General features: G+C 43.0%; 1 protein-coding gene across 1 annotated transcript in view; it reads right to left on the reverse strand.

Moving 5' to 3' along the window:
* pcdh15b (protocadherin-related 15b) overlaps positions 1–17,488 on the reverse strand; it is a 214,316-nt gene that overhangs the window by 126,341 nt on the left and 70,487 nt on the right. Inside the window, exons 6-10 of the mRNA XM_042305961.1 lie at positions 14,798–14,958; position 14,459; positions 14,130–14,284; positions 10,472–10,591; positions 10,069–10,179 (exon numbers count right to left, since the gene is read on the reverse strand). Of these exons, the coding sequence (XP_042161895.1) occupies positions 10,069–10,179; positions 10,472–10,591; positions 14,130–14,284; position 14,459; positions 14,798–14,958 (548 nt within the window). The remainder of the gene's footprint in view (positions 1–10,068; positions 10,180–10,471; positions 10,592–14,129; positions 14,285–14,458; positions 14,460–14,797; positions 14,959–17,488) is intronic.

Below are 17,488 nucleotides of genomic sequence, written 5' to 3' on the forward strand. Positions count from 1 at the left end.
TCACCATCATTGTAAAGACCAAGATAGTTTTTTGTTACTTTTTACAAAGTCCTTTCTGAAGATTATTATTTACTTAACGTGATTAGAGATTCATTTTAAGGTCGACCCTGGTACCTGAGCTGAATTCCGTTTCAATATGGTGAAACCTTTTTTTTTAAATGATACTTTTTTGAAAGAAATATTGAACATCTAACAGTCAAATCATAGTGTAAAAGTAGGTGAGCTGGTTCTACTCCTTTTAGCCTTTTTCTGGTGTTTTGTGGTGGAAAACTGAGCGGGTCGGGATAACACGTCAACAATGTTACCCATACTGTAGCTAGACAGGCTAGAAATGCTTTCACAATACACAAGGGGATTTACGGCTTCCTTAAGATGAAAACGTCCACCCTGTTACGGTCAACGCTGTTGCTTTATTTGGCACTTAATAGGCTTTTATCTTTATTTTTTATGTTTACTTAATAATAACCTCCTGAGATGGGAAAACATGTTTTCTATTAAGTTGAACATGTGCTCTTTATGACTGAATGTTAAAATTAGGGGAAATAAATATAATCATAAAAATACAATTATTTTATTGCTCGTGGCCAATCCTCAAAAAGGGTTTTTAGTTTTTGAGATACCCCTACCCGAGGTAAAACAAAACCACAACCATGTTTTTTCACATCTCTAATATTCATGAAATGGATGATCGTGTAAAAATATTTGACTGCAAAAGTGGTTAAATTGATAGATATTGTGACACCCCCTAAATTCAAACAGTGCCGAATAATGTCTGGCTGGATGGGGGAGTGACCACATAAACTCATGGAACACAAAATGTCAAGCTCTGATATTGCTAAAATGAAGTAGTCAGTTGTCTACACTACATACAAAAACAAACAGCATTAGGCTATCTTAATGCATCTTGAAAATATAGACCTGTAAACACTGAGATAGAAGAGGTAGAAATATCAACTATGAATATTTATGATGAATGTTTTTTGTTGTTGTGGCTATTGAAATCTAATCGGCTCTGGGCAGAGACCGCGAACACTGTAATTTATTTTCAATCAAAAGGTACCTCTGTGGATTGGATGTTCCAGCCTCTTTCAATTACGTCAGGGGGCCAAATCCATTATGGCGTCCAGAATCCAATATGGCTGCCACAATACCATTAAATGGTGTTTTAATCACCTGTACATGTTTTAGATCTTTTAGATTTGTGTACTTACTTACTTAGTGTACTATGTCAGTGTAATTCAACCATGGTTGGGAATCCAATAGGCCTCCCACAATTACACTCAAATAGCTTGGTCTGGATATAAAAAAAGGAAGCAGACTTCTTGGCATGCATGGCAACACCAAGTATTCCAAGTCACAAGCCTCTGAGGATCAATGAGGCAACTCAAGAGGCTCCAACGAAAGAAAAGGGGGCATCCTCTCCCTAGCTCTACAACTTGCTGTATAACAACTGTGGGTTAACTTGTGCTTCCAGGAATGGGCTCTTAAATCACTTTAAGTAATCGTATCATTTAGAAGTAAGCTTTGATTCATTGCAAGTCCAATACGTCTGACTGAATCGAACATGACCTTCCGCTGCCTCACTGCATTTATGATGCGCATTGGGGATGTTCCGGTGCACTCCTATGCTGTTTGGGTTGAGCTGGCATATTTATTTTTTGTCCACCCTCCTGGCCATCTGCTTGGAGTTGCCGTATATGTTGACTTGGTGATATTATGGATGCAACCACAGATGACGACAAGCGCATTAGGCAGGTGTTCACTACAATGAATCAACACAATCTGAAACTCATTGAAAAGAAATGCCATCAACTTAGTGGGCCTTCACATCATGGGAATTGTGCCTTGCCAATGTCAATGCCATCTTGAATCTCCCAGTCTGCCCTGGAGTTGCCCGTACATGTTGACTTCGTGACATTGGGATGCAACCACATAAGGCAGCTTGTTCACCACATTGAACCAACACACCTCTCCAATGTCAATGCCCTCCTGAATCTCCCAGAAGTGTCCTCGATAGGCCCACTCCACCATCAGTTCCCCCTCTGGCAGTTAATAAAGACAGAGACACAATGCAACTGGACTGCCACATGTCAGGAGGCCATTCAACAGCCAAAACGCCATCTGGAAAGTGCTGATGTGCATATTGCCCTCATATGCACCTATATTGCTACCACCCAGGGCTGGCCAGCCCATGTGACACCTGGACTGTACTAGCATGTGAAGAATGAGCTCTCATGCTGTGGTGACTAATGTATTGGCGTGGGAAACTGTACAGTAATCCCAACATATAAGGGCATAATGCCATCTATGGCAAAAAAGAGGTCCTTTGGAAGGGAGAAACTTAAATAAAGATGCTGTATATGATTGTGTATGGTGGCTGGGGATTGACTGTGAGATAGTGGTCTCTGCTTGATCAGTTCCACCACCTCTGCAACCCCGTTACTTTCCATCAAAGCCCAGGGCTAATCTTCGAATGTATATGTGTGTGGAGCTGTGCTACGTCCCTCATCACCAACGCCTCATAGTCCCAGTCGATGACCTACACTCTAAGTAACCTCTAGGTAACCTGATATCACGCTCAAAGTTTTTTTTTTTACCTTTATTTAACTAGGCAAGTTAGTTAAGAACAAATTCTTATTTACAATGACGGCCTACCAGAAGGCAAAAGGACTCCTGTGGGGACGGGGGCTGGGATTAAAAATTAAAAATAAAATAAAAATATAGGACAAAACACACATCACAACAAGAGAGACACCACAACACTACATAAAGAGAGACCTAAGACGACAACATAACAAATCAAATCAAATTTTATTTGTCACATACACATGGCTGCAACACATGAAAACACAGCATGGTAGCAACTAAGGTTGCACATTTTGGGGAATATTCAAAGGTGGAAACCTTCTGTGGGAATTAACGGGAATATATGGGAATTAACGGGAATATATGCAAATTAATATTAATACCATTGTAGATGTAGATGTTTTTTTGCATTGGATATATTCACCATATCATATGGAGACAGAAACATAAACCTTTTGCCTTATCATAAGTAGACATAATTGCAAATGATTAAGTCCTTCCAATAGAACAAAATAAAATTGTTATGAATTGAACTTTAATTAAATGAGTTGACTCTTCACATGGGATGATTTCACTGAACAACAAAAGAAAGGGAATATTGAATGATCCCCAATGATCCATCGCATCTCCCAAAAGCATTTTCAACAAACAACTGTAAAATAATTGTCTAGAAACTAAGGCTTTGGTTGTCTTCCTCTCAGGCTTCCATGTCTTCTCTCTGGACCTCCTCAATGTCCACCTCTTGAACATCAGACTCTGAGGCCTCATCTTCACCGTCACTATCCAACCTTGTTGAGGATGGCTTGTTGTCAGGCTCAAAAAGCCTCAAATTTGCCCAGATGGCCACCAATTGTTCAACCCTTGTACTGGTCAGCTGGTTGCGTGCTTTAGTGTGTGTGTTCCCAAACAAGGACCAGTTGCACACTGAGGCAGCTGATGTTGGTGGGATTTGGAGGATGACGGAGGCAACAGGGAAAAGAGCCTCAGATCCACTTTGTCCCTTCCACCAGGTGTGCTGATGAGATATGTTGGCATGACTGCCATATTGCATCTCCATACCAAAGCCCTTGCATGGAAGTGTACTTCGCCAAACTGCCAAGAACCAAGAAGGTGGCGAGACACGGTAGTGATGACACCATAGGCCTTGTTGATCTGTGCACCAGACAGGATGCTCTTGCCAGCATACTTGGGGTCCAACATGTACGCTGCAGTGTATGGGCTTCAGGCAGAAGTATTCACACTTTTTTTTAAATGTATTTTTTTACCCCCCTTTTTTCTCCACAATTTTATGGTATCCAATTAGTAGTAGTTACTGTCTTGTCTCATCACTGCAACTCCCGTACAGACTCGGGAGAGGCGAAGGTCGAGAGCCATGCTTCCTACGAAACACAACCCAACCAAGCCGCACTGCTTCTTGACACAACGCACATCCAACCGGGAAGCCAGCCGCACCAATGTGTCGGAGGAAACACCGTACACCTAGCGACCTGGTCAGCGTGCACTGCGCCTGGCCTGCCACAGGAGTCGCTAGTGCGCGATGAGACAAGGATATCCCTGCCGGACGCTGGGCCAATTGTGCGTCGCCCCATGAGCCTCCCGGTCGCGGCCGGCTGCGGCAGAGCCTGGGCTCGAACCCAGGATCTCTGGTGGCACAGCTAGCACTGCGATGCAGTGCCTTAGACCACTGCGCCACCCGGGAGGCCATCTTCACGCTTTTTGATGCATTTCAGAACTGCAGTTTCCTCTGCTTGGAGCAACAGTGAAGTGGGCAGGGCAGTACTGATTTCTTCTCTTACATCTGTAAGTGGTGTCTGAATCTCAGACAGGATGGCATTGTCTCCCTCAATCTGTGCAATGGCTACTGCTATCGGTTTCAGGATTTTCAGACTGCTTACCACTTTCTCCCAAAATTCATCATCCAGGAGGATCCTCTTGAAGGGGCTGTCCATAATCAGCAGCCCCATCATGTGATATGCCCATTTCTTGGAGACTCCTTCCCCTCCAGGAGACTGTCAATCATGATGACAACGGGTGTTGCTGGGCAGCTTCAATGTGGTGCTCTCGTTATATGCTATAACTTGATGACCCTTCACATACCTAACCATTTCCTTGGCTCTCTTGAAGAGTGTATCCATTGTTTTCAGTGCCATGATGTCCTTGAGGAGCAGATTCAATCCATGAGCAGCACAGGCAATGGGTGTGATGTGAGCGTAGGACTCCTCCACTTTAGACCAAGCAGCCTTCATGTTCGCAGCATTGTCTGTCACCAGTGCAAATACCTTCTGTGGTCCGAGGTCATTGATGACTGCCTTCAGCTCATCTGCAATGTAGAGGCCGGGGTGCTGTTGACATATCATTGAGCTGTTGCTATCGATAAGGTGTTAGAGTCATCATTTTCACTTCGAATAGAAGTAGAGGGTCTTTTGTCAGAGGTTGCTTGTTGTGAGTGTTGAGGGAACTTTATGTACTTGGCCAGATGATTCTGCATCTTTGTTGCATTCTTCACATATGATTTAGCACAGTATTTGCAAATGTACACAGCTTTTTCTTCTACATTAGCTGCAGTGATATGTCTCCAGACATCATATAGTGCCCGTGGCATTTTCCTGTAAAGATTAGAAAAAAATTGTAATACAAACCCAAATACAATTCCATGTACAAATAAATAGTTAAGCAGTTAGATTAAACAACTCCTTTGTAAGATCAATGTTTTAAAATGAAACATGTATGGAAACAGGTGAATTAACACTCCTCATTGAGCAGGCTCAAGCAAGCTAAAAACCACATGGTAGCAAAAACTAACTAGCAGAAATTGTTAACAAGTTAGCAATGATTTAAAACACACTTTGATGTAGGCTACTATTTACTAGTTAACAAAAAATCATGTATGTCATATAAAATATATTCACCCCACCCAGTATGGTAGTCAAAACTTACCAGAAAGCATGTAGTCCTTGGCTCAGACAGTGTAGAAGTGTGGGCTCAATAGCATTTCATTAGTGTGCAAGATCTTGAGAATCAGCTGTACATATGATGGAAGAATGCACTGTGCATACAGAGGGTTGCAATTCCATTGAATTGTGGATCATTTAACCAAAATATGTCACAAGACCTAGATTTGCCTAATGCGTATCCCACAAAAAAAGGTTCACTGTTATAAGCTAACTTTTTTTAATGAATTTAAGCAAAATTCCCAAATTTCCTGGGCTTAACGTCCCATGGAAATATTCCGGAAGGTTTCCAACCCTTTATAACCCTAGTAGCAACACAACATGGTAGCAACACAACATGGTACAAACATTATTGGGCATACTGTAGACAACAGCACAACGGGCAAGAAGGTAGAGACAACAATGCATCACATGAAGCAGCCACAACTGTCAGTAAGAGTGTCCATGATTGAGTCTTTGAATGAAAAGATGGAGACAAAACGGTCCAGTTTGAGTGGGGGTTTTTTCAGCTCGTTCCAGTCGCTAGCTGCAGCCAACTGAAAAGAGGAGCGATCCAGGGATGTGTGTGCTTTGGGGACCTTTAACAGAATCTTACTGGCAGAATGGGTATTTTATGTGGAGGATGAGGGCTGCAGTAGTTAGCTCAGATAGGGGGGAGTGAGACCTAAGAGAGTTTTATAAATAAGCATCAATCAGTGGGTCTTGCAACTGGTATACAGAGATGACCAGTTTACGGAAGAGCATAGAGTGCAGTGATCTGTCCTATAAGGAGCAAATCTGATGGCCGAATGGTAAAGAACATCTAGCTGCTCAAGAGCGTAATCACAGCCAACTACGCATAGTAAATATCGGCCAAATAAATCTCTCTACCTGACTTCCAAAGGAATATAAAGAAATATGCCACATTCAGGTCTGTTTGTGGCATCAATCTCACACTCTCCTTCACAACCAGACAACTAACCATTCCACTGCTGGAGTATCCCCTGCATCAATTAGGCTGAGATAACATTCCAGTTAGTCAATGATTCTCGTTGGCATGCAGACTGCATGTGCGGAGTGCCTCGACCCAACTGTTGTATAACTGGAAACTGTATACCCTGACAGTCAAACAGGAAGGATACTTACTGCCCTTGTCGCTGCAGCATTGCCAGAATGACCAGTTAGCTGTGTGACCTGGTCAGGCCCCAGAACTAAATCCAATACTGGCTACTTTCTCTCCTCACCCTGTTAGGACACACTCATGTCCTGGTCACCTCAAAGACTTTGAATCAACGTTGCACACTTCGTTTCAGTAGGCTAAATAGGGATATCGTTAAAGCTGTACATATACGCTGCTCGAGTGGCTGACTGTTGTATAACAGGTTGCTTTCCTGTAACTTGGTTACACTACTGTGTGCTTGTGTCGCGAAAAACATGAACACACATTTAAAAGCTAGTTGGCTTCAGCTATTCAAAACAGGAGGCATGGCAGTGCCACTCATAGTTATACCAAGAGCCGTATGAAACCCTTTCAACACTAGAACCGCTAGAGCAGTTATTTTTGACCACTCGTGATTTATTTATTCACAAACAGAACTGGAGTTATAACCCTTTTTTGGAGGGCATGTCATTTTTTGATGGTTTTCCCATATTGCCCCTGACTTCTCCCGGGAGTAGGGCCTGCTCCGCTCCTTCTGCTGATAGTTGATAATCACTCTGATAATTACCTCGAAACTGAACCTAAACTATACCGATTTCACACATATAACAACAGGTGAAGTAAAGTATGATGGGGAGAATGGGGGAGAAAGGGGGAGAAAGGGTGAGTTGATGAGTGAGGGGAAGCGGACGATGCATAATTGTGAATGAAGAACAGGGCGGCCATTCTATTGTATTGATCTATTCTAACTATCACCTCAAAACGGTGTACCCCACATCAGTCCACTGAATCCAAGCAGTTTTGTCAGTCTACTCTCCAACTTGGCTACACAGTAAGAGTACATGCTGAATGGCTTTCAATATCTGGGAAAATATCCCCACGGGGCAGCAGGTGAGAGGGAGTCAGAATGTGGTGATGAGTCTTGTGGAACCTTAGGTTGGCAAGGGGAGGAATGTCACCATGTAACATTTCTTCACTTTACTGTCATCGCTGAACAGGTTGCTTTGCAAAGAAAACAAGTCTGGCCGGGCAGCATGAACAAAATGAGACGGGAGCTCCCCTCCCTCCGCACAGAATAAGGCACCTGCACAGCCATTGTACTCCACAGCGGTGCTGAAGAATGATAAGACAACGGGACACAATAACGAGAGAAACCGGAGACCATTACGGACGACAACCAAACAAAGGTATGTCAAAGTGTGTCAAGCCAGTGAACGTTACGAAAATGGTGGCAACTGTTGCGACAAGGGATAACAGCTAAATGAAATCCAACTGACGCACAAAAGCAGCAGATAAGTGCAATTGGCTATTTTTGACTGCTGTCCTATTGACACTTATTACTTATATTCATTATAATGCCATACTTGTTTTTGTGCTGAGATTCACTATTTACCAAGGCCATTATAAAATGTTTAGCCTACTGCTGTTTCCATCATTTGACTGGTGGTTGAGGTATTTTATTTGTATTTTGTTTTTAGAAAAAGAAGCTGTTTACCGTCTTCCAACACATGTGCTTTCCGTCTCATAGTTGTAACAAAAGCACTCCACAAATAAAATTGATTGATTGAACACTTGAATTGAATGTTTGTACAGTAACAAACTAATGTAAATGCTATTATGTTACTTAAAATATATATTTTTAAGTATTCTAATGTTACCCAAGGCCTTCATAAACACAACCAAACAATTATTTTGTGATAGAATGAATGAAATGTATTAATTACACTGTTAGAATGTTTTAGTCAGAGGCCCAGCAGCTCCTGTGTTCAAAACAGAATAACACAATACAAAATAAACCAGGGCAATTATATGCAGGCAAAGGTGTTTGAGCTTAATTATGTTGGCCATATTGGATTCATAATAAAAATGTATTTACACCGACACAGTCTTTCATCATTTGGTTCTTTGAGTCATCATGTTTCCACCAGTGGAGGCTGCTGAGGGGAGACCGGCTCATAATAATGGCCGGAACGGGGCAGATGGAATGGCATCAAGCACATGGGAACCATGTGTTTGATGTATTTGATACCATTCCACGGATTCCACTGAATCAGTGGAATGGTATCAAATACATCAAACACATGGTTTCCATGTGCTTGATGCCATTCCATTTCCCCCGTTCCGGCCATTACCATGAGCCCATCCTTCCCAATTAAGGTGCCACCAACCTCCTGTGGTTTCCACATAGAACCTTCACCCTTCAGGAGCCCTCTGTCCTTAGTGTGTATGTATTTTTGTCAGGCAGGACCATATAGCACTGAGTGAGAGACCATTTGACTTGTAAAGTTGTCTATTAACCAGCTACCAAAAAGTAAAGCTTACATTCATCAGAAATATTCATAATTGGCAACTTCCGCCAAAACTCTCTCAGTGTTTACAGGTCTATATTCCCAAGATCCATTACGATACCCTTATGCTGTTTGTTTGTGTGTGTAGTGTAGACAAACTGACTACTTGCATTCCACATTTGAGCAAATGTCAGAGCTTGCAATATTAGGTTACATGAGATTATGCAACCCATCCACCCTCTGGCCAGACATTATTCTGCACTTTTCGAGTTTAGGGGGTGTGTCACAATATCTATCAAATTGAACCACTTTGGCAGCAAATTTTTTTTTACACAACCATCCATTTCATAAATGGGATACATTAGAGAGGAGAAAAAAAAACATGCTTGTGTTTTGTTCTACCTCGGGTAGGAGTATCTAAAAAAATGCGTAGGCCTCGCCACTCACCTAAAAGGCACCTAATTGGTGGAACACCGCGGTTCCATCTTAAGTGCAACATCCTGTCTGTATTTTCCAAAAGATTCAAGTTTTCAAAAACATTCTGCATTGCATTCATTTCAACCTGGAAAGCACTTGCATTGAAAATACACGCCACGTCGGTTCAAGTATCTGTTCATTCAAATGTTCCAGTATCAAAGACATTCCAAAACATTTTGGTACAATCCTGGAAATGAATGACACCTTTGGTGAATGTTCCATTCTAGAGTCATACCTTGACTGAGGAATAATTGAATGGATTATTCAGTACTCTCTTTTACCATTCTTGCCTTGGACATCTAGTATGTCCTTCTTTTCAAAAGAACATCCAACAATCATTTAACTTCCACACAACAAAAATATGATTTTGCATTTACAAAGTGGTATAAAGTTTCACTTCAAGTTTTTCTTAGTGCTACAGCCTACCCGATTCAAAAAAACACATTGTACAGTAATGTACCCATGTACAGTACAGTATACTCCAGTGTTTGGTTTGTCCATCGCTTACCCTAGACAGGCAGGCCCTGGTCAAAAGTAGTGTACTATACAGGGAATAGGGTACATCCCCAGACATGACCACAGACTTTGATGACTAGATAGCCATGCAGACAGACAGACAGAGACTTACATTAGCCTGGATGATGACCAGGTAGCGGGTGATCTCCTCGTAGTTGAGCCTCTCCCTCAGGACCATCGAGCCAGAAAGGGTGAGAGGGATGTCAAACGTCCTGTTGGCCATCTGTGACACAAAGAGATACACTACCCTGGGTTAAGAGTGCACTCCACTCAGAAAAGCTCCCCCTTGCCTCATTCATTGTCTGCCAGAGCGAGTGCAGAGATCTCCGGTGTAGAGATTGCCTCAACAGGACATTTGTGGCTTTGTGACCCCTACCTAGTGATATGAGTAATACGGTCATAATCTAATATCTCTAGCAATCTTTTGAGGCTGTGCAGTGTGATTGCCATCAGTCGTGGGTTTAAAGAGAATCAGATTGGATGGGTCAGTCAGTAAGTGTTGAGATGTAACATACCGGGTCAGTTGGGTTGTACTGGATGATGTATTCAATCTGTCCGTTTGGGCCGTCATCAATGTCCAGAGCTCCATTATTCCCAGTGAAGCCGGAGAAGATGGTCGTGCCAACTGGGGTCAACTGTGAGACATTATTACATCGTTATGACAATACTAACGATCCAAACTATAAAAATGAAGTCTCCACACACTTGAATCAGATGTAAGTGTCAGTTTTCCTGAGCTAAGCATTCGGTCGACAACAACCTTCATCAAAACACTAACGATCCAGCCATTCTGAGTGAAACAGACAGGGCGAAACCAACATTAGGGCTGGGAATTGCCAGGGACCTTACTATACTATATTATCACGAGACTTAGGTGCCCATACGACTATTAAGATTCTCTCGATTCTATATGTTTTGTGATTTGATACTGCAATTTTATTGCGATTTGACATTCCTGACATATTTCTCACTATAGTGTACATCTGCTGCAGGGGGACAAGAGAGCGCATGAGAAAATGAGTTTTGATCAGTCATGGAAACAAAAGTGCTGAAAACAATATTGGATCACTATTTTTTTTAAAGATGGAGAACAAGCTATAGGATGAAAAATACTGCAGTTTTGGTGCAGGCACAGTCGACAATAGCGCTAGCTAACGCTACCTAGCAACAAAAAAAGTAGCTATATAATATCGTCAAAAATAGCATTGCGATACGCAACTGTAACAATTTTTCCCGCGTCACAACATGCCGTTGATTTGTTTACAGACAACAGGATTAGTTAGGTTTTGAAGTGACTGGTTGTGCAACAACATAATCCCTGTTGGATTCTAAGGTGGCTAGCTCAGCCAGTCACCAACAAAGCCTTGCTCTTGGTCTTCTGAGAGGGGCGAGTGATTCCCAGCACCAGAATGCTTCCTTTCAGCTGTCATACCTGAGCCCCACAGTGGACCGCTGTTAGATGTGAGAAGAGAAGGTAATAGTCTAGTGCCTGTTGGCAGCACCAAGGAAACCTGGGTATTTTAGCTCCTGAAATGCTACCCGGCTGCTCTTGTATCTGACTTTTCAGGAACATGAACACACAAAAGAAGTCAGATACAAGAGGAAGAGAGGAGAGAGTTCAGTGAAACACGACTGTAGAAATGTTTTCACTCAGCTGAATAGGAAAAACCTCATAGAAACCCACAGCAGGGACCCCAAGTGTAATTTCTAAAGAGGTGCTGTAATGAAAAGTAGAGGCACGATTTCCATGTTTCCCATTCGCAAAAATTGAAATCTACTCTGTCGTCTTCGACAGGATAGGGACAGCCATACATCCCATCCACTCTGCAATTTTGTTAACCGCAGAAATACATAAGCACGCATTATTTAGGAGCTAACATTATTTAGGACAGGCACCACGATTCCTCATTGGGATGCAAGGCTCTCCCAGCGCCAACCGGTCACAGACACGCCTCTGGGAGCACATCACTCCTCCACGTCCCTTAGTCTGCACATCAGCGCCTCAGTGATAAACATTGCGTAACAGACTATATGCATGAAGGCCGCCGTAACGAATTAATTAATGTGGCATAAAGAAGTGTACAGTGCATTTAATAACCAAGGGGTTACATATACCATTTAGCACATCTTAGTAGTGTATTTATTGGGATACACAAGGAGAGGCCAAAAGATTCTCCCCATATGAGATAACAAGGTGTTGAAAGGTTAAGGTGCATCTAGAGCTTTCTAAAGACTAAGTGCCTGATTAACACGTGTGAGTGATTCAGCCTCGACTATAACTCTTGATGCCAGTTTCGGGTGAAGGTGTAGTTAATGGAATTTTTAAACAGGGTCAAGGTCTCACAAGAGCATACAGCTAGCACGCATGATTGGCATTCACTAACTCCTCCCATCCTCTGGGCTTGCAACTTCAGCGGAAAGTTGGAAAGCATGCAAGTAAGGCTCTCCAGATACTCTATGACACACAGTAGCGTCATGCCAAGTATGTCCACGTGTGCAGTCAAGATCTCCCATTAGCAGATGTCTTCAGCTCCACAACATACTTCGTTCAGCCGCGAATACCTCTAGCTGTTGTTATATCGCTCTCTGCTTTGACAGCCCTGTAGCTCTCTACTACATGGGCTTCAAAAGCTGACTGATGGACAGGAGACTCTGCATTCTATTGGACCCCCTATCTTTGTGTCAGTCGAACATTTCAGTCACACTTCGTTTGGATAGTCCGGTTTCTCCCATCTGTAGTTGCTCTACAGGTCAACTATCTGACGATAAGCAACTATTTGGGTTACGGTTAGGTTTAGAATTTGGGTCAGGGTAAGGGTTACGTTTAGGGTTAGGATAAGGGTCAGGGTAAGGGTTACGTTTAGGGTTAGGATGAGGGTCAGGGTCAGGGTAAGGGTTACGTTTAGGGTTAGAATAAGGGTCAGGGTAAGGGTTACGTTTAGGGTTAGAATAAGGGTCAGGGTAAGGGTTACGTTTAGGGTTAGGATGAGGGTCACGTTTAGGGTTAGAATAAGAGTCAGGGTAATGGTTAGGTTTAGGGTTAGAATAAGGGTCAGGGTAAGGGTTACGTTTAGGGTTAGAATAAGGGTCAGGGTAAGGGTTACGTTTAGGGTTAGAATAAGGGTCAGGGTAAGGGTTACGTTTAGGGTTAGGATAAGGGTTAGGATAAGGGTCAGGGTAAGGGTTACGTTTAGGGTTAGAATAAGGGTCAGGGTAAGGGTTACGTTTAGGGTTAGAATAAGGGTCAGGGTAAGGGTTACGTTTAGGGTTAGGATAAGGGTCAGGGTAAGGGTTAAAGCTAGAGCTAGGGTTAGTAGATAGTGTGTAGAGCATCTACAGATGAACTATCCAAGTAAAGTTTTACCAACATTTCAAACTGTGTGAAAATAAATCTGTAGAGCAGAATAACGAAAGCAAACCATTTCCAATAGTTTGAGAACAGAAGCCTCTGCAGAGGCTGTCTTCTCTGTCTGCTACTCCAAAAGGCTGCTCGCTAATGAGCTCAATCTAACACAGAAACACTCAGGGGACCCTTTTTCTATTAGGGAAAAGCTGCAAAATCACCATGTAGCTAATTTGTCCCCTGGTGGGACACCTCAGTGAGATACCAGCTGCTCTGTGGCCCTCTATGCCCAGAGCCCATGGAGAATGTACTGTTAAACCACATAGACCCATGGAGGTCCCACTGTTAAACCACATAGAGACCCATGGAGGTCCCACTGTTAAGCGACATAGAGACCCATGGAGGTCCCACTGTTAAACCACAGAGACCCACGCAGTCCCCGTGGTTGGATGGGCCATCAATGTTAAACCACAAAAAAAAAGTCTCCAGAATAAAATGTGGGATGATCCCACAGTAGCTATAGTTACAGGAATTTTAATGACCACAGTCTTAGTCTCTTTAACAGTCAAAAAAGCTTCATGGGAATAAATGGAATTAGATTTGAATTTATTACCGTACCTACCAGTCCACAGTCTGAGCAATGGCTAATATTTCACATTTTTACAGCCTTTCCCAAATTGTATGGCCCTATTCAGGTTGAACGGACTGAAATATTCAAGACTAAGTAAATGAGATACTGCTCAATGGTGGCCTATGAACTCAGAGCGAGAGTCAGACACATCGTCTTGGATTGTAAAAAAGATTTAACTAGGTTGTCCTGGGGGTCTCACCTCGTTTATGGCGACATAGTAGCGAGGCTTCTGGAACTGGGGCGCGTTGTCATTGCGATCCCTCACAACGATGCGCACCTCGTGTCGAATGATGCTCCCGACCAGCTCGTTGGTGCACTGGACCTGGACCACGATGGAATGGATGTAGGAGGGGGCTAAGATGGGGGGAGAAGCATAGTTTCAGAAGGAACCAAGGACAGCAGGGGACAGAGAGTCATTTGTCTCCTTTCAACTGGTTCACACTGAACAAAATGACTGGGATTGATGTGTAGAACATGTAAAGAAAGTTATGCTTCAGATCAGACTATTATTCTATTATCATAAACTACGCTAACACCGGTACATAACATATACCATTTAGCCAACGTTTCTATCCGGTGCACTGTTCAAAGTGTACGGTTCAGTGCATGTGCAGGACTTTTCTTTCAAGAATGGATAGGTTTGTTGCTTGCACACTGTACATGTTTAATAGGAGAATGCAAAGAAACAGAATGCAAAGAAACACAACGTGGCTACAGTATGCTGTGGAGCTTATTTTACCTCAGGATGTTTTTGAAGGGAATGTAAATGTGTCGCTAACTTGCGGTGAACTGTTTTTTTCTGCTTTAGAGTAACCCAAACCCCACAGCAAAAACATTGGAATAGTCGTAGCGTGTTTGAATGCTTACATCTCGGTCGAGGGCCCTGCCGGTGCTGTTCAGGTAGAGCCTCTGTCTGACGGGGTCCAGTATTACCCAGTGGTTGTAGTTGTCTCGGAGGGAGAGAGAGATGGTTCTACCTGGGTCTTCCGCTCGGCCTTGGATTTGCATATTCTCAACCAAAAGCGTTCCTTATGAGACAAAAGAAAAAAAGTGGTTCATTTGAAATGCAGCCAGGAGTTGATTGACAGAGCTGTGATAAATATACCTTCTGGGAGCAGGTTTTCCCTAGGCAACATTCCCTTGTGTTGTTAATCTCACTCTTCTCGAGTGCTCTTTTACGAGCTATTGTTACGATCTTTCAGAAAAGCAGGAGTAGAGAGCAGTGTGCCCAGGAAAACAAAGCTTCACACTCATAGAACTTATTTTCTGACAATGAAAACATTCTTATAGAAAAACCTCAACAACTGCTTGACTGAAATGTTTTCAAATCAAAAGGAGACCATTTGAATGATACAAAACGTCTGAAAATATGTCTTAAACTATTGGTCTATGAAAACCAGGGAGGCGGCCAAGCTAAAATTACATTTGAGCTCTTGACGACCTTGTCTGAAACATGCTATGCCTGCTTTCCCACACACACTTTGCTGCTGCAGTCCAGATAAGGACTAAGTGCCTGCCTGGTACCGAGCTTTGATGAAGCCCAAGCCTGAAGGTACTGCAGTCCATGTACATTCATTCTAATTCAGATAAGCACTGGCCAGTTCAGCCTCTGCTAATTACACAGTACCTGTATACATAAACATTTTTACATTTGAGCCATTTAGCAAACGCTCTTATCCAGAGCGAGTTACAGGAGAAATTAGGGTTAAGTGCCTCAAGGGCACCAGCAGATTTTTCACCTAGTCGGCTCGGTGGATTCAAACCAGTGACCTTCCGGTTACTGGCCCAATGCTCTTAACCACAAGGCTACACACACACACACACACACACACACACACACACACACACACACACACACACACACACACACACACACACACACACACACACACACCTTTTCTGACATCAACTGTTGTGCAGTTGGAAAGGCAATCAAACCCATGTCTAGCCTACATCCAGTATGCAGCTAGGCCAGAGGGAAGTCAGGGGAAGGGCAGACAGGCCCACGTATCTCTTTCTCCTTTGCTAGCCACGTCATGGCTGGTCCAGCCTGCTGTGATGCGTCTCACACTAACGCTCATGGACAGTTGGAGCCCACTCACTGATACAGAACCAGTCAAAAGTTTGGACACACCTACTCATTCATGGGTTTTTTTCTTTATTTTTTACTATTTTCTATTGTAGAATGTAGAAAACAATGAAATGGAATCATGTAGAAAGCAAAAAAATGTTAAACAAATCAAAAATATATTTGATATTTGAGATACTTCAAAGTAGCCACCCTTTGCCTTGATGACAGCTTTGCACACTCTTGGCATTTTCTCAACCAGCTTCATGAATAATTATTTTCCAACAGTCTTAAAGGAGTTCCCACATATGCTGAGCACTTGTTGGCTGCTTCCAACTCATCCCAAATCATTTCAATTGGGTTGAGGTTGGGTAATTGTGGAGGCCAGGTCATCTGATGCAGAACTCCATCACTCTCCTTCTTGGTCTTGGTGTTTCGGGTCATTGTCCTGTTGAAAAACAAATGATAGTCCCACTAAGCGCAAACCAGATGGGATGGCATATGGCTGTAGAATGCTGTGGTAGCCATGCTGGTTAAGTGTGCTTTGAATTCTAAATAGATCACTGACAGTGTCACCAGCAAAGCACCCCCACACCTCCTCCTCCATGCTTCACGGTGGGAACCACACATGCAGAGATCATCCATTCACCTACTCTGCGTCTCACAAAGACACGGCGGTTGGAACCAAAAATTGCAAATTTGGACTAATCAGATCAAAGAACAGATTTCACATGTCTAATGTCCAACGTGCTTCTTGGCACAAACAACTCTCTTCTTTTTATTGGTGTCCTTTAGTAGTGGTTTCTTTGCGGTCACAACTTGCAGACTTGTTTACGTGCTGCTGTACGTTTTGTTGCCAACCTTACTTTGCTACCAACTTTACGGTTTTTACTTTTTAATTACAGTTTGTATTTTTAGTTTTTCCCCTCACTCAACTTTTTTTCATTCAACTTTTTCACTCCGGACGTTTTCTGGACATGGTTTGTCAGGACTTCCAACAGCCGAAGCTAAGTAGCAACATTAACATGATGCCTTCTAATTGCAGTCGCTGTACTCATAATATACAGGAGAACAATCGCCTTACCGCGAGGATAGCTGTGCTACAAGCCCAGCTTCAGACGCAATCGTTAGGAAAGGGTCATTTCAGTGTAGGAAAGGATGAAACAGCGTCTGTGCCACCAGTAAGTACAGATAGTAACGTTAGTATAAATCCCCTCGCACGGTCCATGCAGCCGGACAACTTTCTCATGGCTTCTGGAGGGAAATGCTGTAGGAATGCTCAACCGGTGTCGCTCATTCAGCCAACAGAAACTTTCAACCAGTTCTCCCCATTAAGCAGCGAGTCGGAGTCAGAGGCTGAGCCTTCTCTGGTCTCTACTCCACCCGTTACGGGGTCTGAGACACCGAAGCTTCCCACCATTAGCTCTGACAAATTGAAAACCCTAGTCATTGGCGACTTCATTACCCGCAGTATTAGACTTCAAACGAAT

Source organism: Oncorhynchus tshawytscha, linkage group LG25, assembly GCF_018296145.1.
Source record: "Oncorhynchus tshawytscha isolate Ot180627B linkage group LG25, Otsh_v2.0, whole genome shotgun sequence".
Lineage (NCBI taxonomy): Eukaryota > Metazoa > Chordata > Actinopteri > Salmoniformes > Salmonidae > Oncorhynchus > Oncorhynchus tshawytscha.